This window comes from Dipodomys merriami, unplaced genomic scaffold, assembly GCF_024711535.1.
Source record: "Dipodomys merriami isolate MVZ:Mamm:240054 unplaced genomic scaffold, mDipMer1.0.p SCAF_15, whole genome shotgun sequence".
Classification (NCBI taxonomy): Eukaryota; Metazoa; Chordata; class Mammalia; order Rodentia; family Heteromyidae; genus Dipodomys; species Dipodomys merriami.
Genome location: NW_027202826.1, coordinates 16,060,460 through 16,086,661, shown reverse-complemented (window position 1 = coordinate 16,086,661; position 26,202 = coordinate 16,060,460). Strand labels below are relative to the sequence as shown.

Genomic DNA, 26,202 nt, shown 5'->3' with positions numbered 1-26,202 from the left:
AGCATCTAGAGGTATAGAATATCATAAAAAATTCTTTCTGCCATGGAGGATAAGCGTTTATTCAATGCATGGTGGGTACAACAAGGTGGGCAGCCAGAAAGAAGAATAATAAGACTTGTGTCTCTTTCTTATCTTTAAGCAGTTGTAAAAAGGAGCTGTCATTTGACAAAGTAGTTCATGAATACCTTGCATCTTAACAGATGTCTCCCCCTCCTTCCTTCTCCCTAATCAAATTCATTCAAATAAGTACTAGATGTTGGGGTTTAAAAGTACCACCACCACCAATACCACCACCACCATCCACATAATTATTTACAGAAAAATCTCTAACTTGTTGATTGGTTAATTAGTTCCAGTTGTTGTCCAAGCCTTTGTAATCAATCCTGAAGTGTTATAGAAAATTATTTCTATATTTGAATAACCAATGAAAGAATATCACAAGCAAAACCAATGTTTTTAAAATGGTGCTAATATCCAAGAATATATTAATGGAAGAACTAATTTATCATATAAATGCTTTTAAGCTATACAGAAGTAAAAGACCAGCAACTGTGAAAGAAAATTGAGAGGAGATTGGACAACATGATACAGGAAAGGAAATGCTAATAGCAAAGATAAAGAGATATTACCAAGATAAAAACTTCTCTTAGTCCACAATGTTGATTAAAGGCCTACTTTGTTGATGGAGGGTATAAACTGATATAATCCTTTGGAAGCAAATTTGAAACATGCCCCATACATTGAAACCTATAGGTACACTTTCACTGAGTGATTTTCTAGTCTAGGGACTATCTAAAAATATTGTTCTAAATGTGCACGAAGTCTTAGCATGGGAAATTGTACAATGCCTGCTGTGACAGTGCCATCCTGAGGGTGGAATACTGAGATACTTTTTGTGTGTCTGAGCTGGTGCCATGGCTTGAACTCAGGTCTGGGGCACTGTCGCTAAGCGGTTTTTGTTCAAAGTTAGAACTATTCTATTTGAGTGAGCCACTGTTCCACTTCTAGCTTTTTTGATGGTTAATTGAAAACAACAATCTTACAAACTCTCCTGTCCTACTTGGTTTTGAACTATGATTCTCAGATTTCAGCCTTCTGAGTAGCTAGGATTATGGGCATGAGCCACCAGTGCCTGGCTAGGATGCCTTCTGGAAGCAGCAAAGCTATGCAAAAATCTCAGATAAAGTTTTACAAAAAGTCAAAGTCCCAAACACTGCACACAACCCAGGGGTAAAGAAAGAATATGTATGTATGTATGTATGTATGTATGTATATATATATATATATATATATATATATATATATATATATATATATACACATTTGTATGTGCATTGAAATTATCTGAAGAAATATGCAAGCAGCAGTTGACAGCTTAGAATCTAAGGTGATAAAGTGAAACTTTTATTGCTTGATTTTTTTTGCAGTCCTGTGAATATATTATTTTCCTCATAAGAAAATGAAACCTGAAAAACAGCTCATACCACTTTATTGCATCTTTTTGTCTACTGTCATAAATCTCCAATCTGGGCAAATACTATGGGGCAGTTTGTCTCTCATAATAGAGTTCTTCACCTTCCTATGAGATCAAAAATGTGAATGGAATCAACATAGAATCATTTCAGTTTAGTTCATTTATTTCTTTAAAAAGAAAAAAATCCTGGATTCACCTAAAACATGGGTTCACAGTAGTGTAATTACAATAGTTTACCATAGTATTTTTATTTATTTATTTTAAATAAGTTTTTTATTGTGAAAATACTGTACAGAGGGTTACAGTTACATGAGCAAGGTAATGAGTACATTTCTTATCAAGCATTGTTGCCTCCTCCTTTGTTTTTCCCCTACCATCCCTTCCCTCCCACCTCCACAACTACACTCCCCTGGCTCCCACCTAAATTGTAAAGTTTGATGTCCAACAGTGTCGTGTAGATCTCATTGTTACAAAGGGTCAACCTGTATCCATATTAAACATTTTCTTTTTTCCCTTCCCCTACCCAGATTGTACCAACATCAAATACAGTGAAAACATGGGTGATACCGTGGGGGAGGAACATACAAAGCAACAAAAAAAATCACATGTTACCTTATAAATACGTTAGAAAAAATAGCAAGAAAGAAAAAAACACTTGCGACTCTATTTTGGGGTTCATTTTGCTTGGTTTATATTAGCAAGAAATGTCAGAATACTAATGTATTCTAATACAAGGTTTTATAGTCTTCAAATATATTGCGAATCAGAAAAATTTCCTTGGTATTTAATAAATCTAATTTGTTCTCAGATGGCAGAACAAATACTAGTCATTGCAAGCAAGTATATTTTTTCAGCCACTTTTGCCTTAGAATAAAATGTAGAAACACATATAATGTCAATCAGACTCTAAAATCCCCACTAAAGACTCCTTCATGTTAAAGTATTACACAACAATAAAATTGAACACACACATAAACATACACAAAAGTCTTCTTTTAAAAATTCTTTCTTCTTGGTTAACTACATGTAGAAAACTAAAGCTAGATCCTTATATATCACCCTGCACCAGAATCAACTCCAAATGGATCAAAGACCTTGAACTCAAAGCAGACACTCTGAAAACATTACAGGATGGAATAGGAGAAACCCTAGGTCTCCTTGGCTCAGGCCGAAATTTTCTGAATAGAGACCCGGAAGCACAACAAATCAAAGAAAGGTTGGACAAATGGGATTGCATAAGGTTGCAGAGCTTCTGCAGGGCAAATGACATAGCTAGCAAGATCAATAGAAAGCCCACCGATTGGGAGAAGATCTTTACTAGCCATACAACAGACAAGGGTCTCATATCTAAAATATACTTGGAACTCAAAAAATTAAACCACCCAACAACAAATCCTCAAAGAAACAACTGCCCAATAAATAAGTGGGCGAAAGACTTAAAGAGAAGCTTCTCTGAAGAAGAAAGAAGGATGGCCAATAGACACATGAAGAAATGTTCAACATCCCTAGCCATAAAAGAAATGCAAATCAAAACAACATTGAGATATCACCTCACTCCAGTTAGAACAGCAAAAATCAAGAACTCTAACAACAACAGATGCTGGAGGGGATGTGGACAGAAAGGAACCTTACTTCATTGTTGGTGGGAATGTAAACTTGTTCAACCACTTTGGAAAGCAGTATGGAGGTTCCTCAAAAGACTTCACATAGATCTCCCCTATGACCCGGCAATCCCACTTTTGGGCATTTACCCAAATGTTTACAAACAAGACCACCCTAAAGCTACCAGCACAACTATGTTTATTGCAGCATTATTTACCATAACTAAGATATGGAACCAACCCAGATGCCCCTCAGTAGATGAATGGATCAAGAAAATGTGGTATATATACACAATGGAATTCTATGCCTCCATCAGAAAGAATGACATTGCCCCATTTGTTAGGAAATGGAAAGGTTTGGAAAAAATTATATTAAGTGAAGTAAGCCAGGCCCAAAGAAGCATAGGTCCCATGGTTTCCCTTATCTGCAATATCTAGTATAGGTATGAGTCAAGCGGAAAAGGTCAGATAATGTGATGTTAGGAAAATGAACCCTTAAATATGTATTTTAATGTTTTCGTTTCTTTCATGCATGTGTTTCTAACGCATTTATAAGATTATTTCTTTGTTGCTGTGTATGTCCCTCCCCCACAGTGTAACCCCCGCTTTCACTATATTTGATGTCAGTATAACATGTGGAGGAGATGGGGACAAACAAGTCGTTTAAGGATTCAGGTGGACCTGTTGCAACAATGAGAAGTACAAAATGTCATGTCAAAACCAGCTTTACAATGTCGGTGTGGGGGGGGAGGGGGGTATAATTGGGTGGGGGGAGGGGGGAGGCTGGGAAGGGAGGTGAAGGGTAAACAAAGGAGGAGGCTGCAATGCTTGGTAAGAAATGTATGCATTATCCTGCCCATGTAATTGTAGCCCCTCTGTACAGTATGTTCTCAAATAAAATAAAATTAAATTAAAAAAAAATTCTTTCTTCTTGAATCATGAAGCCATGAACTGGGCTTTGCTCTTTGGCCTACTATACTCTAGTATAAAGCAAATGAATATTCGTACTCACTGAGCAAAGTTTGCCATTTTTCATGAGATAAGATACACTGATTAAAAGATCTTTCATTATGATTACCATTTGCCTTTCCATTCCTTTAAATCACATTTTCATTTAGAATTTAGGATTTTTCACTATTCAGAAGCTCTTGATCTGGTGATCTGCTAATCCTGTGTTGCCTTCAAAATTCCACAGAAATTTTGATCTGCTCCAAATTTTATGGTTACATATTTTTTCAAGAAAAATTTCAGCCTTAGCTGCTTGCTTTCTATTTAATTGAAGTCTTTTCAGCTCTTGTTTCCATGGTGCCAAGGATGTACCATGCAAAAGCAAATATTTTTCCTCCAAGAGGAAGCAAAGGAATTTCAAAAGCCATGGTTGTTTTGGAATTTTAATAATCCCTAAGATTTTCTCCTTCCATTTTTAATTATTCTCAAATTATCAGAAAATGCCAACAGATCCAACAGAACAATAATAAGTTCCAAGCCATCTACTGCACAAATTATATGTGCTATGTGTTTTAGGCATCACACCCTAAGAGACAATTTAGGAGATGTTTATTTTATATATAAGGAAATTGAGAGTAAGCAGAATAAATAGATTAACTTTCCCAATATTACATGAGAAGAAAGAAACAGATCTAGAATATGAATCTAGGATTCATTGCTTCTTTGCTTCTTGCCCTTGTATACATTTCTCTGTAAATTCTGCCATAACTTATAACACAGAACCCTTGTTTTAAAAGAAAATGACTATTATCATTTTCTCATAAAAGGAAGGTATGTTTCAAAATGTAAAATATCAGCCAGAGGCTGAGTATGTAGCTCAGTGGCAGAGCATGTGTTTATCATGTTTGAGGCCCTGGATTTAATTCACAGCACTATCAAAAAACAAAATCAGCTGTATCCAGTGACTTTATTCTTCCCTTTCATCTGCTCTTCTGCATTGTGCCACTTGGTATTAGTGGGGCTTTGTGATTGTGTAATAGAAAAGTGCAAACCCGTTGTTCAAATGTGATTATTTAAGGTGTTAAACATTTGACCCATTACCAAAAGATGGACCTCAAAATAAATTGATGAAGAGAAACTCTACTTAGACATAGACTTAACAGAACTGTTTCTATTCAAAACTTTACCATGAAGCATTGGTAAATACACTCTGCTCACTCAATTCCTCATTTGTTGCAGAGGTGACATATTAACATTCTTCTCTTTTTATATTTGCTGACATCTTCATCCCAGTACCAATCATAGACATTTTAGCTTCATCCTTTACCTCCCCATAACCAAAGCCATTTTCATGTACTGACAATTTCTCCTCATTATTATTGTTTTAAACTACCACTTCTGCTCCTCAGTGCAGACATTAATATATTAGATTATTTGAGTGACCCCCTTGAATTATTTTAATTCTAACCTAACTCCTTGGAAGTCCCTACTCCAGGTTGTTATTTTCCCAAAACTTAAATGTAATCACTTTTCATTCTGTTGGTTAAAAATCTCAAGTGGCTTCCCTTAGACCATGAAATAAAGCAGATCTTCTTGGCAGATTCTTCCATCGTTATGAGATTAGTTCCTCCTCACACTTTCTAGTCTCATTTGAATACTTTCTTTCTATCTCATACCTTGTATTATAGGCCAACTTGTTGTTTCCTCTTCGTTGTGTTCAATGATTTTCAATAGTTTTATGTCTTAGTCTATGTCATTTGGGAATTAAAAAAAAAACAAAAGCTTTGCATGCAAATAATTTTAAATCACTATCATAATTATATTCCCTTTCTGGAGGAAAGTATGAAGATATATTCGTATTCTTGTATGCTGTAACAAGCCAGGTACCATGGGCTGGATAATTTAGGAGAACAGATGTGTATTTTCACAGATCTAAAGGTTGGAAAGTCCAAGATCAAGGTGCTAGTAGGTGAGTGTCTCCTAAAGGCTATTTCCTTAGAGACAACGCCTTTTCACTGTATCCTCTCAAGGCAGACAGGACGAGAGGTCTGTCTCTTGATTCATTTATAAGGACTGCAATCTTATTCATGAGAGCCACCTCCTGGACCCCAGGACCTCCTGAAGGCCCTACAATCCTCTACTAGCACCTAGAGAGTCAGGATTCCAACATCTAGGGACATGAAAATACACACCATAGGAAATGTATACTAATAAGCACATGGAAGTTTGAAAAAAGGGTGCTGTAGCAAAATGGTTTTGAAGCAACATTTTATCATCGAATCTCTATGAAATACCCTCCCTAAGACCTTAATGCCACATCTAAAAGCAATTCAGAAATCCTGCTACCTGTTTTCAAAAGGCAATTGGAAAATTTGTGTAAATTTTAGCAAATAATATGAATTCTTATCACTAAGTCTTGTCTCTAAGTCTAAGATATATCTGTGTCTTAGAATCATAGATTTTTTGTTTTAAGATAACCATAGTAGTGACAATGAATTGTTGGAATGTTTTTCAATAAACTGTAGCCAATTTTCTGTTATCTTGATGTCCTGTTGCTACCTAAGTTACAAGGAACTTTACAAAATAAAATCTGTTCAATTCTGGTTCAACGCTCTTATTGATTGTTATACTTGAAAGGGACCATTGCTTAGTGTATCTCCTTTTTTAATTCATCTCTTCTTTTCATCCTAAACAGTCAGAGCTGAAGATGAAATGCAATGAAATTTGGCATTAGGGCTGTCAGTTTCTCTGTTCCAGTGCCTTCTTCAACTTGATTCTGGGTACTGAGCTTATGCTCTGCATGACTTACCTTTCATACCACCTCTGTCACAGTCCTACTCATAGGAAAAGAAATATTCAAATGCAGTAGATAACTCTTCCCATAAAACCCAAGTCTGAGCAAACATGTCCTTATTTTTCTTCCTTATATTTCCATTTTCATTATGTTAAGTATTAATTGTATAGCCACATTCAGTCCATATGAAAGTATGAATTCTTAACCATTTTTGAAGTACAAAAGTTATCAATTCTTCTAAGTCATATTTATGAAAAAGTTATCATAGATATACATGACCATATAATGTCTCATATATATTACCTATGTATGTGATATACATATATATAATCTCTTTATCCTGAGACACTACAATGAAATTAAATGGTATGGTTCATTTTGATAAAAAAAAAATTGTGTGTTTTAGAGTGAATTTAGAACCTGAGGCCTAGGTGCAAGAAGTGATCAGTAAAAATCTCTTTTGTGAGATTGCAGCTCCTCAGCCTAACTAAATTTGAGTAGTTGAAATTTAGTGAGATGTTCACTTAGAGTATTTCATGAATAGGTGATTTGAGATAGACATAAAAATTGCTCAGTCTACTGCAAGAAGAGTTATTCTGCACATTCAGATACACATTACCATACGTTATTTTTCATGTAGTGTAATCATCTTAAAGTCTTCTCTCCTTAACAGAGAGACTTTCAAAAGGAGGTTATATGGGCTTTGTATGAATTTTAGAAGTTGATGCCTAAAATTTGGAAACTCTATTTGAACTTCATTCCATTTTTTTTTAAATTAGAGTTGATCTGTTGCCTTTACGAGAATAGAGGCTTCTATCTGGAATACAGTTGTCTGCCAATGAAGATAAATGATTCCAGGATATAAATCAATAATTTATTTGATTTCCTTCTCAAAGGTACTTATTTCAATACCAGAAACTAGCTGTTTTTCTTTTTCAATATGAGACTGGCCCCAGGGCTGAGTGAAGGAAAATAGAAAACTGATAGAAAATTATGTAGCACAGGAAGGCTGAGCCCATCTGATAGTTCACAAGAGAATAGTTGCCAGCCAGTCATAACAGAATATCAATTGCCCTGCTCAATACCCTTTTGCTGTTCTTCATTTGTTAGTGTTCACAATTAATTCCTTTTATTTCACATTGACTTTTCAGTCTTTTAAGCACATGGTGTAATCTGGCCAATACATTCTCAACTATAATTATGAAATCATAGTTGGGCTGGGACCCTATGGTTTACACCTGTATTAGTAGCTCTTGGGAAGCTGAGATCTGAGGATTATAGTTGGAAGCCAGCCCAGGCACGAAAGTCCATAGGAATCTTATTTCCAGTTAATCAGCAAAAATTCAAGTGGAAGAGCTCTAGCCTTCAGCAAAAACACTAAGGGATGGTGCCTTGGACCCCGAGTTCTCACCCCAGTACTAATACAAAAAACAAACAAATAAACATACATACCTAGTTGGGTCAAAGTTCCAGACTTAGTTTTAATTTCTGCCTTGACTTCCACTCTAGCATGAGGATGTGAATCTGTCTGCTAATGAAGAGAGTGATTGTGCTCATCCACTGTACACTCAGTTTAATTTCCATTTTTCTTCTTGCAACTTTCTTTTTTTTTTTTTTTTTGTTTTTTTTTTTTTTTGTTTTCCCCCTACCATCCCCTCCCTCCCTCCCTTCCCCAAGGTTCTTTTTTTTTTTTTTTTTTTGATCGTGATTAAGTGATTACTTAATTTCCGGAAATTCACAGTATTGTGGAATAATGATGCTCATTTAAAGTCACAAGTTCATTCTAACTTTCCTGGAGCAAATTGTCTATCACAGTCTGTAATATATAACGGTGCTCATATGTTATATACCATATATGTGATCAGCAGCATGGGGATATTTAGTAGCAACTTTCAAATAGAAATGAGCACTTGATACTTTTTTTAGGTTATATGCTTGGCTCCCATTTGTTTCAGTCTGTTGTGATATACAATCATTATTATTGCTGTTTGTCTACTTTTTGGCAATTCCAATGTTCACAAACATCAATATTACTGACCCCAAACACATATATACAGAAACACTCTATGCCATATTTGCAGAACTATGTATGTAATTTTAATTTCATTTTATGTCATGAGAAACATTTTTAAAGTATGAATTACATACTGTATAGAAAAAGCTAATAGCATGTACATATTCAACAGACATGACCTAGAAAATGATTTCAAAGTAAAGACAAGGAAATATTGCACTTTTTTATTGTATGCAGGGAAAGTTTTTGGTGTACTGAACCTGAACACAAAAACATTCTTCTTCTAGTTAAAATTCAGAATAAGTTTTTATCACTCAGTAGTCCTCTTTAAGTGGATGGATACAATTTAATCAAAAATTGATGTGCAAGTAGATATATACATATACATTTTCAAATATGTTTTTTATTATGGAAATACTGTACAGAGAGGTTACAATCACATGAGCAAGGTAATGAGAGTACATATACATTTGTGTTGTATGGGTGTGCATTCACAACTCCAGATTCTGAAAAGAGGAAATCAAGTCCCCACCCCTTGCAGGCCCACATAAAGTCTACCACAAGAAGCAGGTGTCCAAGGACTTTCTTCATCTAGATTACTTGTTGCACGATTGGGATCTGAGGACAACAGTAGTAGTTGTGTTACTATGGCAACTGCCATGTTCCCAGAAACCAGGCTGAGGCCATCACTTAGATTTTTAGAATGCTCACTCCAACATGAGAACAGCAGAAATGTTAAGAGCTACAAAAAGTGTATATTTTTATCCAAACCTATGGATAAAATATGATACTTTGAAGAAGACTCTCCTATGCTTTGTTTTTTTTTTATCAGAAAAGCACATTATTTAACAGTTTTCAATTACAATATGAAATAGATTAAGTATCATACTTCAGGAAGTTGTCTTAAGAAGCCATTTCAGCTTAGGAGGTATAGTCAGCTTTCTAAAGAGAATACTTTTTTTTTTCTCCCCAAACTTAAATATGGTTTGTGTTTTGTGTTTTTGTTTTTGGTATCCAGATGTACAGAACTACATAGAGAGAGATTTGGTTGATTTTGATGGTGAAATAGCTGGACTGCTGCTCTGTTATATCCCATGAAATCTCACATTGGTATTTGAGTTTCTGTGATGCTCATCATTCTCGCAATAATTTGCTCTAAATCTTAATTATTTTCTCTGTATATACCAAGCATGTTTGGCACCTGTAAAGACCTAATGGAGAATTGTTTTAGATTAAAAAGACTCTAGAGCCAATGAATGATCTGATGCTAGAACTCCAGGAAAGAGGTCTTGACTCTCTCTCTCTGCTTCCATTTTTATCATTGTTTCCACACACCATCCATCCTGAATCATACCTAAATCAATCTCTCAATCCCTTCTTGGTATACATGTTAAAATATCCACTCTTGCCAGAACCTCTCAAATTAGAAATATAAAATCAGTGTTTAAAATATGAGAGTGCTAGTTTTACAAACATTAGAATATTTTGAGGAGCAGGAGGAGGAGAATGGGGAGGAGGAAAGGGAGGAGGTAGAGGAGGAGGAGGAGGAGGAGGAGGAGGAGGAGGAGGAGGAGGAGGAGGAGGAGGAGGAGGAGGAGGAGGAGGAGGAGGAAAGAATAAGAAAATATAGGAGAAGAAGAGGCAGAGAGAGAAGAGGAGGAGGAGGAAGAAAAAATAAGGAGAAGGAGAGAAAGAAATTAAAAGAAAGAGAGAGAGAAAAAAGAAAGAAGGAAGGAAGGAAGGAAGGAAGGAAGGAAGGAAGGAAGGAAGGAAGGAAGGAAGGAAGGAAGGAAAGAAGGAGAAGACAGCACATAGAAGATACACATACAATAAAAATAGTTCAGATTTGGAAAGCCTTAAATTCATTTCTCATTTCATCAAGCATGTATCATAAAAATCTCTTCTGGAAGACATTTTCCATAGTGTGTAAGCAAGAGCAAGAAGGAATTCTTAGCGTAGGAGAAGTCAACCCTGGCTATACTTGACAATCACCATGGAGGCTGTTTGCAAACACTTGTGTCTTGGCCCTAGCCCCAGAGATAATGGTTTAATGGGAAACAGAGCATAGGCTTTCCTTTCTTGAAGTTGTCTAGTAATCCTAAGGTCTAACCAGGCTTGAGAAACCGGGAAGGAGAGAGGACTTTGTTGTAAGACCATAGTGTAGATAAAGTAGATATTCTATTCACATCTTGGACTCAAAACTCAAAATTCTTGACTCCAAGCTGTAAAGACTTGATTGCACTGAATAAGATCCCAGGCTAGAGGGAGCAAAAGAGGCAAGGGAAGGTTGAGAGAGGAAGGCAGGCTCTACTATTTGCTTGAATTTCCCTCTCAGTAAATTCATCAAGCCCCTGGGTGGATCTGTGGTGTGCAGTTACATGGTATGGAGGCCCTGCACGCTTCAAATCCTTTCCCCTGTCTCTGCCAATTAATCTGCTCAGACTGAGTGAGGCCAGCCTCCTAAGAGAAGTAGAGGAACTCAGGCTTGAATGAATTACAAATCTCTCTGGGAAAACCCAGGGGAATGTGCTATACATGGGAAGCCCAGGATGGCAGGGAATAAAAGGCAGGCCTCTTTGTATAATTACAGCCTGGACAATAGTGGCCTGTCTGTGAGATGACCTGAGTGACTATAAGGCTGTCCTCCCCACACCAACACGGAAGGCAGATGTGAAACCAGAAAAACATGGCCAGACAGCCACCTTTTTTTCCCTGACTTTTTTGCTCTGTCAGATTCTTGAGGCCCACTCTGAATATGGAGACGTGACAGTACATGCCCCTTGGTTGACTCTTGATTTCCTGAGCCTGTGCAATGAATGAGCACAAATTTGGTCCCCGAAGACAACAGAAATATATGTGTGACTCTTTCTGGAGACTGGTAGTCTGAAATCGAACAGAGCCAACCTCCCCTTCCTCTAATGACTCCACAAAAACATCCTGTTCTTGTCTCTTCCCTCTCGTTTCTCCTGGCTGTGCTAGCATTCCTCGGCTTGTGGCCCCACCATGGTAACACCTCCCTCTGTCTTCACATCACTTCCCCTTCTTTGTCTTCTCTATAGTCTTTCACAAAGAAACCGTTGCTGGATTTGGGGCACATTTGGGTATCCTGGGGTGGTCTCCATCTTACTACCCTTATAGAGAAGAGGTGTACAAAGATCTTCTTGTCAAAAGGGTCATGTTCATAAGTTCTAAGAACTTGAACATGGACTATTTTTTTTTCTTTTTTGGAAGGGAGCATTAATAAGCCCACTACAATCACCAAACCTGTATCGAGATGGTGCCAATGGAGGGTGATGGTGAAGACAGTGAGTACAAGTGGGAGACATTAAAAGGAAAGGCATTTACCTTGCTGGTTTTCCTTATTTGGCCTGCATTTAAGCCGTCAGTGGAAGTATTCCCTAATGTTTTTTATAAGCCTTCTGGAGCCTCCCAGCAATCTGCTAGGTTGTACTCCGAGCCAGAGACAAGAAGAGTCACCAAACTCTGGGTATTGATTTTGTTCCTCTTGTGCACAGCATTGTTGCCAACCCTGCACAGAAACAGTCATGCCATCTCAGAGGGACCTGAAAATTCTCCTGGCCACATTTCTCCTGCAAATTCTTTTTCTACATAGTTGCCAAAGCCAAACTAAAACAGCCAGTGCTATCAAAGCTCTTCACTTTACAATTTGCTCTACTGTACACATGTAAGTGCCCTCCCAAACACACACACACACACACACACACACACACACACACACTTATTTTTGCTTGGCCTAGCAACACAATGGGAATGTAAACAAGTTGTTAATGCACTCACTCTCAGTTGGCTTCCCAGATGGCTTAAGTTCAATAGATTTTTTTCCCCCTGATTTCCTCAGCTTCTTCTAGCAAGTGCTAAACAGCCATTATGCCTTTTCCTGCACGTTGAGATTCATCTGCAACCACGAAAATGCCTCCAAAGTGCTTCAATTTTGCATGAGCGCTAAGCTGGGGACTGGGAGACATTACCCAGTGCTGAAGGCCCAGATCATTAGAAAGAGCATGTAAATCCTCTGAACCAGAAATAAAAAGTGCAGAGATTTCCTTTGTGAAGTCCCAACTGCAGCTTTATGTAAAACATGAACCTTTGGTGAGATTTTATGAGGTCCCTTTTTACCTTCTCAATTTTATTTGCACATTTTTATGGGTTTTTTCCTGTCTTTTTTGCATCAGCATAGGTGTTTTAATTTTTCAAAGCAGTGAGCTTTACATCAGGAACATATGAGATTGTAGTCATTTTCTACCATTATTTTCCTTCTAAAACTCCAGGTTTCATTTCATACTATGCTAGACACTGGTGGCTCACCTCTATCTAATCTGGCTTCTCAGGAGGCGGAAATCAGAGGATCATGGTCCTGAAGTCAGCCCAGGCTGACTGAGAAGTGGCACTATGACTCATATGATAGAGTGCTAGACTTGAGCAGAAGAAGTTCAGGGAGAGTGCCCAGGCCCTGAGTTCAAGCCTCTTTAGTAGCTAGGAAAAGAGGCACCCAGCTTGTTTTGCTTTTTTGTTTTTTTTTTTTAATTTATGTATCTCTTGTAAATCATTCAATGTGTTTGACTTTAAGAGAATGATAGTAGTGAGTAGACACTATGACCTAGAATTTCACACCAATTTATTTGTTCAACATTTATGATGGAAATGATATTATGAAAATATTGTGGACCTATCATTTTGAAATAATATTTTTTTGCATAGAAAGTAAATTCCTCTCAGTTCTTTAACATTTTAAGCATAATATTTACAAGAAAAACTGCTTAAATATTTGAAAGTCCACAGAATTAATAACAAATTCCTTTCTATGTACCATTTTTTTTGTTTTAATAAGAGCTAAATATCAAATCATGGTCAAAAACCTCCAAAGAATTATGAGACTTGTTAGGCATTTTCTGTACCCATTTACCTACTATCTACTAGACATTGAAAATCTACAAAGATCTATGTTGTCTCTATTATTGTAGGATTGATGAATTTGTAGGAATATTTACATATCACAAAAAAGATAGAATGGCACAAACAAAATATAGTGGCTAATTGATTTAGAACTTCTTGTGTTCAAACTTCATTTCTAATTTAACTAACTTTATCTGCCTGAGCTGGCCTTGAACTCTGATCTTCCAGGTCTCAGAATCCTGAGGAACTAGGATTATAGGCCTGGCCACCAGGGCCCAGCATACTTTTATTCATCCTGATCGCAAAGATAGAAAATGTAACTTGGACAAAATTATACTCATAATACAGAAAACATACCATTCATTTCAACTCCTGATTTGCACAAAATAATTTCCTGTAGATCAGGTAGCTTCTGTATGAAACATTACAATGAAATTCAAAGAAAATATTTCAGAGAATTGGGAAATTGTATGTGTGAACAAGGTATTCCTTTGCTTCTGTAGTTTACTGTAAGATAACTTTATGTAAGATAACCTACATCTTGATTGTAAAGTACTGCCTTATGAGTTATCATATTCAGGTTATTATAGTGAGAGTTAAGGGCTGCTAAAATAATTATCAGTTTTTCCTATGATATGACATCCTTTTAAATAAATAATGACAAGGCATTTTGTGATTCAATTTACATTAAGACATCTAGAACTGATATGTTTCATATTTTAGATCATATTAGTGAAGACTAATAGGATTAGTCTGTGAATGAAAGCATGAAAAAGAGACCACACTAATTCAATAAGGCATTGTAATATATTCCAGAACACCCTTACCTGCAACTTTGTACATTTCCCACCAACTCATGTCCCAACTGTGAATGTCCTGTAATGAGATTTGGCAGAGCTCTGCAGCTCTTCTGTCATTAGAGAGATTGCTAGAGGAAGCTAAATTGACAGGCCTGCACAACATGATGTCTTCAAACTTCCCTTTACCATGAGAAAGATAAAGTTATTGCAAGGAATGAGAATTGCAGCTCAGGCTTACATAAAATCTAAGTTTAGTGTTGGCTTAAGATGTTTTTTAGTGAAACATTCAGAATACTATCAAAAGCTATAAAAGATGCCCTCATTTGTGTGTGTGTGTGTGTGTGTGTGTGTGTGTGTGTGTGTGTGTCTGTATGTCTGTGTGTCTGTGTGTCTGTGTGTCTGTGTGTGATTACTGGGCTTGAACTCAGGGACTGTGAATTGTTTCCTCTCAAGGCTAGCACTATATAACTGAAGCCACAGCTCTATTTCCAACTTTTGATGGTTAATGGGAAGATAAAAGTCTCATAGAATGTTTGCCACAGGTTGCCTTAGAATCACAATCCTCAGATCTGAGATTCCTGATTAGTCAGGATTATAAGCATGGGCTACCAGCATCTCATTTAGGATGATCACTTTTAAAAGATGTTTTAATAGGAGGTGTTAAGTTTTGAGTCTCATCTAAACAACAAGATACTTGTATAAAACAGCTGTACAAGTTTTGATCTAGTTTACATTGGTGCAACTTAATATCTCTGATATTAGTGGACTTGCTTCAGTACCTGTGACTTAGGTTTCTGTGGAATATAGATATCATTGTAAAGTAATTATACAATAGGATTCATCATGTATTTGTGATCACTTTATAATAATATCCTAGAAAAATAGTACCAGGGATTTAGCTTAAAGGTAGAGTTCTTGCTAAGCACACACAAGGTCCTGAGTTTGACTTTTAGCACAGCAAAAAATAAGAGAAGTAGCTTCAAAGAATACTGTTTGTGTTTATGATTCTGGCCACTATTTTGAAAAAAAGATTTTTTTTTTGCTGATGGTAAAGGTATAAACATTGATTGCCATGTTATGCTGCAGTATTCATGTATGACTTCACAGAGATCCAATCAGAAAGCTGCATTTGCATCTGGATGTCTATATTTTTTTGCAACTCCCTGCTAAGAAGTGCAAGCTCATGTGCTACAAGATTCTTGCTATCACATGCTAATTACTTTCTTGCACTCAGTCTCCCAAACCACAATGAATCTTATTAGAGAAGCAAATCACTGCAAACTTCAAACAGCATGCATCTTTGAGATACCACTATTAAAGGAAGCACTATGATGGGAAATCTTTGATGTTATCAGCTATGATGGAAACTACACATTTGTATTTTCATAAATCCGGTAGATTGCAGCCTCTCCCCCACCCTTAAATAACCTGAAACCAATTTCAAGTTCCCAAATGCTCTTCAAAGCAGCCTGACTTGGAAGTGATGTTGATGGTATTTCAAATTTCAAGGAAGCTTTTCTGTTTGTTTCCATCTCAGGACTTCAAGCAGACTTGAAATTTCACTTTCAGAGAGAAAAAAAAGTACAACCAACTTTTACCTAAACACTAAGCTGCGGTCTAATGAGCAAAATATGGTTATGTCACGAATTTACTTGTGTGTGTTACCACGTAGCTGAGTTTGAATAATGCAGCTGATGGTAGGGAATTCGAAGTTTGAGTGTTTAGACTCTTCATGTTGCGGTTCTTTCTTGTTCTGCGCTGTTGACCAAAGACTGGAATGTAAACTCTAAGCCAATATAAACTCTAGGCCATGTGACAAAACAAATGTACACAACTGTGATTCACCCATCTCCTCCTGAATGAGGTGTCTGTGAAGCTGAAGGCAAAATTCAGTGTGTGTTTTTAACTTCAGAGCCCACAAGAAGCCTGGACCACATAAGTCAGAACATTCATACTATGAATAGCTGCTGCTGTAGGAGAGTTGGGTCTGTGGCTTCTTAAAAGGCTTCAGACTTGTGGGCTAAAATATACAGTGGACCGAGTGTGGCTGCAGTGGCATTTAATTTGGTTTCCTCTAATTGCTTTTAAGTAAAAAGGGGGATGAAGCCTGAGGTTATATCATCTGGGGATGCAAAATATTTGTATGTGGTTTTCATATCCTGAACCCGTCTGTTGCTGTTCTGCGTTTTAGAAAAGACCACTCTTGTTCGAAGGAAATATACACTGACTGTTTATCAGGCCTTTGGTGACTGTAAATTTCTGGTATCCAACTTAAAGGAAGAGTTTTGTTTCCAGTAACTGAATTTCTGCATGAGAAGGGAATATATAAACAAGTCACACAGGCAAAAAAACATTAAACACCAGGGAATAGGGGGAAAAGGTAAAAGGGAGGGAAAAAAGGAGACGGGAGTTAGAGGAATTGTACCCCCTCCTCCCACAGACGTAGATCTCCAAATACTGAGGTGATGAGAAAAACTGAAATAGGGTAAAAAAAAGAGATAGGGCCTAAAAAAGAGAGAGCAAAGAAGGACTACTTGCTAATAGTACTAGCAAAGATTCCAAACTTTGCCGTGAAAATTATTGTGATAATTGGATCTTAGTTAAAATAATATTTTCCTTTTTCCCTAGAAGAGTGAGGAGTTGGGATATACCATTTGCTTATATACCATTTGCTTTATTCTGGATTTTTTATGAATCTCGAAGAGTTGTTCATTTTCACAAGTTTAAAATAACTTTAATATATTTCATAAACTTTGGACCAGACAATTGTCTCCTCTGAAATCTTGTTCTGCTTTAGAATTACAAAGTCCATTTGCCTAGGCTCCTGTGTGGGGCCTAGTAATTTCTATGGCCAAAATACCATCAGCACTTGGCATAAAATACCATTTATTTTCTCACGAGACAGTAGCTACTTCTGTTAATTTCCCAGGATATTCTTACTCAGCTGAACATATGTTAAAGAATGTTATGGTTTACCATGTTTTAGAATTTCCAGAAGGCATACTTCTGTCACCTACAATCAAATGTTTTTTTCTTTAAATATAACTTTATGAAGCTTGTTTAAACTTTAGGAAAATGAATATATATACTTATGTGTTTGCACAGCTATATATATGTGTATATATATATATATGCACACTCATGTATCTATCTCAAGAGGTATATCTGACCATAATAAATATTATCTGAAAATACTTCATCAATGTCCAGGACTATCAAGGAACAAAGCCAGAATCTTGTTAAACACTGTGATCAAAAAAGCCCCATGAATTAGAATTACTTGGAGGGACTGTTAAAATTCCATGAGTTGATAACTCCAAACCAAAATTTCTTCCCTAAGGATTCTGGGGGCAGACTGAGCGCGCACATTTCCAATAGATCCCTGGGGATCGTGCTGAAACGGTTCTAGGAGCCATGTGTTGAGAACTGGTCTGTGAGGCTGAGCAATCTGAACTATTCCCGTCTCTACCATGGTCTCATGTCACTATTTCTTGCGTCCAGAGCTTACTGTTTTTCACTTGGATTCTCAGCTTCTAGTTTTCTTTCTTACTTCTTTCTATATTACTCTCCCTCTCTCCAAACTAACTTACATTGAATCCTCCATGCTAAACTGAGTTTTCTTGCTATTTGCTCTTTCCCTTATGAATCTCCTTGGCAACACTGAACAACAGTATAACTCATTGGTAAAATCAGCCCTCTTCACAATGCATTGCTGACCTTAGCACAGTTCATGGAGAGTGATCATTATTCTGCTTTAGTTCCCAAGTGCCTACCACCATTATCTTTTCAAGTCACTAATATTAATTTTATTAAAAGAATAAATGAATCTCTGATCATATAAGATCATATTTTTCACAATGAACTCCAAGAAATGGAAACAAAAGATTTTTGTTGTTGTTGCTGTTTCTGTTGTCTTTGCCTTTTGTCTTGTTTGTTCATTTATCTGACTTTTGGGAGGGTAAGTGAGGGGGAAAGAAAAGGTGGGCAAAGGGTGAACAAATATAGCAGTGGTACTCACTAGACACTATGTGGAAAATGAACTATACAACTTGTGGGTGGGGACGGGAGGAAAAATCACCTCTGCAATAACAATAAACTATATTAAAAATAATAAGTGAGTAAATGGATAGAGTAGAAGGCAATTCTTACTGTGTCTCTACTTGGCCTCAAACAAATTCTCTTGTCTTCTTGGTTTTCTGCTAGTTCTCTTCATGGACATTCCATTCTGGAAATGTGTCTATTCAGTCTCCAGGAGAGCTGGCATTTGCCCACATAGATTACTCAGATCATGTCTCTTACTCAGTGGAAAAATGCACACTGTAAAACAAATCTCTGAAATAGCCACAATACCTTAAGATAAATATCCCTGAAATGATAATCCCATGGTTTTTTTTGATGTTTGTTATTCAGGATTGTATAATACTGTGAAATAAATTCCAGTTCTTTCAGTGTTGTAGTTGGAGGCATTTTATCTTTAACAGGACATTGCAAATATAGAGACACAGTTGGCTTTCATGTTATTAACATGGAAACATTGAAATCATATTTCTTTGAGTAGGATGCACACTAGAGGTTTGTCAACTGAGGCTGGCATTTATTTTAAGAAAAAGTATGTGCTAATACAATTGAAACACAACTGTTCATTGTTAAATTATCACTATGATGATTATAAGGTTAGTTTATTTTCTCTTGTCCTATGTGAATAAGTAGAACAATGTAGCCATTATAAAGCTATTAACAGTGCCAGGCTATCTTAATTACAACCTATATAACTGAACCAGAATCCTTAGAAGATGTGAAATAGAAGAATACAGTTGAATATATTTTATGGGGGAAACACTCTTATTATATAGAGTCCTAGATCCACTTCACTTTCATCTTTAGCTGAATCTACACGATTTGAAATAGCAAATCAAAGAATGAAAAAAAAATGGTTGAAGCAAAGTGAATTGAGCCAGTGGAAAGCCAGAGGATGAGAGACAAGGTGTTGATCTATGACATCCGTAAGGATCGTTTAGGGGAAAACACATGGCGTGTTTTGTGGTTCTCAGTACAAGTCTTCTCTTGACTGAGTCTTCCTTCTTCTCCTCAGGTCTCATTGTGCGGGAAGTGAGCATTGAGATTTCAAGGCAGCAAGTAGAAGAACTGTTTGGGCCTGAAGACTATTGGTGCCAGTGTGTGGCCTGGAGCTCTGCGGGCACCACAAAGAGCCGGAAGGCCTACGTGCGCATTGCCTGTGAGTCGCTGCCCATGCACAACTTGGGTTCAGGACCTGATGCAAATAAATGTAGGGAAGATTAAGAGTGGGGTTGATCTGCCATCAAAAATTAAAAGAAAAAACAACCCTGGTCAAATTTCCTGGGTAAAGGCTGTTCCCCGCATTCTGAAATTGAGCTATCTATTCCTCTTCAGTCACTTTTAAGACAATGAATGTTTATTCTTTGTTCTCTAAGAACTTGAAAGAATCAATGCTTCTTCCAAAACAATTGCATCCCCCCCCACCCCACAAATTTGCTGGCAATCAGTACAGGGGAGAAACAAGCATATTCCTTTCTTGACTTGAGTCTGCCAGTCTCCTAGGGTAATGTTGAATAGTGTTCCCACTGGAAACAGAGATATCTGAGGTCAAGATTCTCTGTTTGCTTTGGAACTGTTCTAGTGGTTGGAACACACCAGGTCCTGTTTTCTTAAGTGCCTCACAGTACAAAGATGTATGAGGTGGGTTGGGTTGGGGAAGTTTGTAATCCAATCAGTGTCAGTACGTGTTTTGGACAAAGTGACAGATGTTTGTTCATTGACAGCCTTCTCCAAGCCCTGGATGGGCTCATTTGTACATGATCTCCAAGAAGGATACGTTTTTCTCCTCTTACACAATCTTTTGAGTGAGCACTGGTCACCTCTGGAAGAAGAGAGTCCCTCCCACCCATCCTAGGGTTCCATGTTGAGAAACTTGCTCATGTAAGCGGCAACAACTGAAATTCAGGTGTTTTATTCTGTGAATCTCTTCACATTTCTATATTTCACTAAGTTCCATTTTGTAGTTAACACCCTCTATACCATGTCACTGAGTCTCAGTTCTGACTCAGAAACAGCCCCGAATTTCCACTCACCTTTCACGTCTCTTCTCCTTCCTCTAGATGTGAACAATCACAAACCCTTCCTAGGCCCCATGGCTCAAGTCTTTTCTCTGTTCATTTCTTCCACCATGCTATCATCACTGATGTCTTCCTAATAATAGAGGTCTTATTTCCCTGCCACCATCATTTCCCACATCACAGAGACTTGTGGTATTAAAATCAAAATTCCTTAACAAAATACCAGACACAGAGCGGCTTAAACCAACAAAAATTGCTTCCTTGTGGCTTTGAAAGCTAGAAGTCCAACATCAAGATTTCAGCCAACTTGGGTTTTCCAGTGTCTTTGCTTCATGGCTTGCAGATGGAACCTTCTCATTAAATCTCATGTCCTCTTGCCCTGTGCACACATCTCCAGTGTTGGTGCATCCAAATTTCCTTTTCTCATAAGGACACACATCAACTTGGATGAGAGCCTGTCCTAACAACATTTTAAATGAGTTACCTCTTTAACTTTCTTATTCCCAAATATAGCCACACAGCCAGAAGTACTGAGGGTTAGTGATTCAACATAAGAATTGAGGGAAGGAGGTGGGCACTGGTAGCTCGGGCCTATAATTCTAGCTACGCAGGAGGCTGAGATCTGAGGCTCAAGGTTCAAAACCAGCCCAGGCAGGAAAGTCTGTGATACTCTTATCTCAAAGCAATGACCAAAAAGCCAGAAGTGGAACTGTGGTTCGAGTGGTAGAATACTAACCTACAGCAAGAGTTCAGGGACAGTACCCAGGCCCTGAGTTCAAGTCCCAAGGAAAAAAAATAAGAGTTGTTGAGGAAAGGGATAAAGCTCAGCTTTTATCAACCACATTTCATTGTCTACATGTCCAACCCGTGTTTCCAGTTATGGCCACTAAAGATTTCTAAATGCTGGATTGCCTAAGTTAGAAATATTCTCATTCCCAGGTCTCTCAACTAGTGTTCTTGCCTAAGGGTTTCACCTGTGCCTGACTTTCCTTCATAATTAAAAAACAAACAAACAATGAGTGTTTATTCTGTTCTTGGACAGTGTGAGTACAGAGTCTAGATGCTAGTGAAGAAAGTCCAACTCTCATTATAAATCATATAAATCATTATAAATAATGATTAAGTATGAGCACACTGTGTGTTTTGAAGTAAAACAAAGTGGAAAAATGGAATATGTGATAAGAGGGAGAGTGGTCAAGGGAAGATTTCCTGAGGAAGCTGACAACTGAATCCATCTGCAAGGCGGGTCAGGTAGAATAAAAGAACAAGAGTTTGTATTATGAGATGTTTAGGAAGAGAGGTAAAGAAGGGTCAATCATTTGAGCCTTTTGCAGAACCTGAGCTCTTTGAAGGATTTCTATGAGACGTTCAAATCATTCCTTCCATAGGGATGCAGGATAGTATTTGTATAAATTTTTGGAGAGTTTGTCCATCCTTCTAACACAATGCTTGGCCAATTTGGGCCATATTAATTTTATTGCAATGTTGTGTCTCATGCCAGTCAGTTCTTTGAGATCTCAGATTCCATGTTAAATAACTTTCTATCTTTGCAGAGCTTAGCAGGCTAGAACATCCTAGATGATGAGTTAAGATTTTTGATAAATAATTCTGTGTAGTTTATTATTAAAATTTCTATTAAAAATCTTTGTTCTCTTTAAGTGGATTCTCTGTGAAATCATTAAGGGGAGAGAGCATCATGCAGGAAGAGTTAACTTCAGATGATTACCCCTTAAGATTTGGGGATGTTAGATGGAGACAAAAGGAGACAGGTTGGGGCACAGTAGGGCGGGGAAGGGGGATTGAACTGCAGTGAGAATGCAACAAAGGACAAGTTTAGGAGGCCTGGAGTTTGAACAGTGTTTCAGTGTTGTTCCACCTGGAGGCTCAGGAGATGAACAGGCCTTTATTCTGGCACATGGACTAGATGATGGATGTAGACTCCTTTCATCTCTCCCCACCAGCCTGTGTGCTCCGGATCAAGGCAGCCTTTCTTCATCCAAGGGCAATTCCAGGAAAGAGGAGACAGCCTTCCAGCATTGCCCAAACATAGGATCAGGCCTCAAGGAAACCTCCATAGCCTATTATCCCATCCACTAAAATCCTTCTGTCACAGATCATGAGACTCTGTGTTATTATTATTAAGAAAATAACATCACTCTTTTTTAAAAATGTATTGGTCAAAGTTTTCAAGGAATTCAAAATCACCTTTAAATGATAAGGTGAAAGGATATGGTTAGAATAGTTCCCTTTATGGTTCATTTCTATGTATTCATTAATATCAGGTAAAATAAATATTTGAAACTGCAGTCTACCCATAGTGCAAAATTGACTTGCCTGAAGCAAAAGTTAAGGGGGGCATAGTTCCAAACCATGGATTTCTAGTTAATACGTGTTCAGTTATCATTCATTTTTAGAAAAGATTGTGGTGCTGAGTTCATGTATTTTATATATATATATATATATATATATATATATATATAATATGTGTTTATATATATATCCTTATTCTAAAATTATATATATAAATTATATATATAACCCATATTTCTTTTTAATATATTCTATAAATGCTTACATTTAATTTATGGCTTTTAAACACAGCTTGATATTTTCTTTTTTTAGTTATATATTTTTATTGTAAAGATACTGGTCAGAGGGGTTACAGTTACACGAGTAAGGTAATGAGTCCATTTCCTATTGAGCATTGTTACCCCCTCCTTTGTTTTTGCCCTACCATCCCTTCCCTCCCCACCACTCCAACTCCTCCCTCCCCCCCCAGTTGTAAATTTCAGCATAGTGTCTTTTACATCTCATGGTTACAATGGGTCAACCTGTATCCTTGTTTCAGCAGTTTGTTATTTCCCTTCTCCTCCCCAAATTAGAAAAATGTATATACAAGATTCAGGGCACCAGAATCAAATACAGTGAAAATAGGGGTTATACCATGGGGGAGAACATACAAAAGAAACAAAAAAATCACATAGTACATTATAAATACATTATAAACAATAGCAAGAAAGATAAAACCACTCGTGTCCCTATATTGGGGTTCATTTTGCTTAGCATCATCTTCTATGGTCATATATACATAGCTTTTGACCTTCTGTTTGTCCTAGACATATACTAGTTATTGCAAATAAGGGAAACCATGGGACCTATGTTTCTTTGGGCCGGGCTTACAATACTTCCAAAGGCTATTTACAAATTCAGTGTGTTAGCCTATCAATAGTCCAACCTCATTCTTCAATGAAATAGAAGAAGCAACCCAAAAATTCATATGGAACAATAAAAGACCCCAAATAGCAAAAAACAATCTTTAGCAGAAAGATATTTTCAAATAATAAGAAAATCACCATACCTTTGTCCCTCAAGGGTTTACCTATAACTCATAATTCACTGAACTCGCATATGTGTGATCCGGAACACCATCCTGCGTGTAAAGATTGGTTCTTGTTGATGCATATTGTGATGAAATTGTTTGTTTAAAAAAAGACTACCTTTCACATTCTGCCAAGGCCTGGGCCCTAGATTTTCTAGTCTTCCTCCATCAAATGAACTGTGTACTCTTATCTAGTAATATCGGACAGATAGCTATCATGTAAACTGCAATTAAAGTGTAAGTTTGTTGCAGATGAAGTTAACCAGAAAGCAAAGGTTGCATGAACTGCAATTCCATCACATCTAATTTACCAATACACATTAGCTGAGCTCCGTGGGGCCATTGTTCTATCATGGAAAAGCTTTATTTTCAGAAGTTTATAAAGCAGAAATGAATATTGATTATTAATGACCTACACATTCAAACTACATGAAAGAGAAAAACACGTTTCTAAGATAAGGAGGGTAGAAGAAGAGAGTTGGACTTTAGCCAGAAGTAAGCTGAGACATAATATGCTCGCTCTAAAATCATGTATATCTATTATAGGGCAGACTATTCCCAGCAGAACCCTGTTTTCTTTTGGTTAGTTTTAGTACTGGTCCTGGGGCTTGAATTCAGAGCCTGGGCACTGTCCCTAAGCTTTTTTGCTTAAGGCCAACTCTCTACCCCTTGTGCCACAGCTCCACTTCTGGCTTTTTTGGGGGGGTGCTTAATTGGAGATAAGAGTGTTACGAACTTAATAGCCCGGGCTAGCTTCTAATATCAATCCTCAGAGATCAGCTCCTTGAGTAGCTAGGATTACAGGCATAAGCCACTGGCACTTGACTCCTTGTAGAACTCTTATGGCAGTGCAGGTGCTAGTGTGGAAGAGAAGTTTGGTTAAGACTTTCTCATTCCCAGTTAATAAGAAATCCCAAGGGATACGCTAGGAAAGGGTGACTCAGGCAGGCTGTTAATAAACTCTGACCTCAGGAAAGGTTTGTGTTTCAATATGGAGGCTGGGTGGAAGTTGCTGTTGTTGAGGATGCTGTGGTTATTGATGTCTTAGTGGAAGGAGATGATGTGGAAACAACATCTGAGACTAACAGTTAAGCACTTTAGCCTCAGGTCCAGGTTGCCTAATTTTTTCTGTCCTGGTTCCGTTGGTAAGTGATGACACTTTGCTCATGTTCCTTATCCCCTCTGAAATCTTCGTTCGATCAGCCGTGAAATGAAAATGGTAGGCTTATTTTAGAGATTAAACAAGATAAATTTGTAAGGCATATCACATGCTGCCAGGACACCAGATAAATGCTCGGTGAATAATAATGGGTGTTCATCACGACAAATACAGCAACGGAAGTATCTGTGTGTGCTTGTTTTAAAATTCAATTTGGCCTAAGAAAACTTGAAAAATGAAGTCTCTCCTTTCTTTATGACCTCTCATCCCAATCTGGGCTTTCAATTCTAGAGGATGAAATTCTCTTCGGAATCCCATCTAGTTTCTCCCTATGCCTGAGGATGGAGGTGTACCCCATCATGTTACCCGTCTCCTGCAATTCAGGAGTGATAGTGGGATTTATGCACACTGAGAATCCATCTTCCACAGAATAGCAGGATAAGTCTACAGGATCCCCCTTTATCATGAGTCCAAACCAATAAATCACAGCCAGCATCATAGCTACTGGGTATCAAGAATAAAGAACGAAGGAATGTCAAGGTCATCCTTTCTGTCCCCCTAGCACAACTCCATGTGCCTTTTCTCTGTGATCGGAGCTCTCTTGTGAACCACCTGTGAGTTTTGTCAATATTTCTCATGGGTGTGTACCTAGAGTGTTTAGTATACAATCTAGAATAGCAGTGTCTGATAGAAAGCTAATGTTAACTACATAGGTCAATTAATCTCTTCTAGCAGAAAACTTAATGAGAAACAGGTGAAAATAGATGTAATACTATATTGCCTTTAGTCTGATATCTGAACTAGCATTTCAGCAATATATCAACTTAATAAACAAAGTTTTGGTTAAACTCAGAAAGGTTTGGTGTTTTGATATCAGAATAAATGAACAAAGACACAGTTCTGAGTTGGGATCTATTCTGTAGGCAACCATTAAGTTTCCGCTAGTTTCAATATGTGTCGGAGGCCATATTTTGATTTAGAGGAGATTAATGTTGTTTAGATATTCACAGGTAAAGGATAAATT

At 37.4% G+C, this 26,202-nt stretch overlaps 1 protein-coding gene across 2 annotated transcripts in view; it reads left to right on the top strand.

The window, feature by feature from the left end:
- The window catches only part of Unc5c (unc-5 netrin receptor C), a 335,667-nt gene that overhangs the window by 205,218 nt on the left and 104,247 nt on the right, over window positions 1-26,202 (top strand). For both annotated transcript variants that reach the window (XM_070022304.1, XM_070022303.1), the window contains exon 3: window positions 19,638-19,781. In XM_070022304.1, the coding sequence (XP_069878405.1) occupies window positions 19,638-19,781 (144 nt within the window). The remainder of the gene's footprint in view (window positions 1-19,637; window positions 19,782-26,202) is intronic.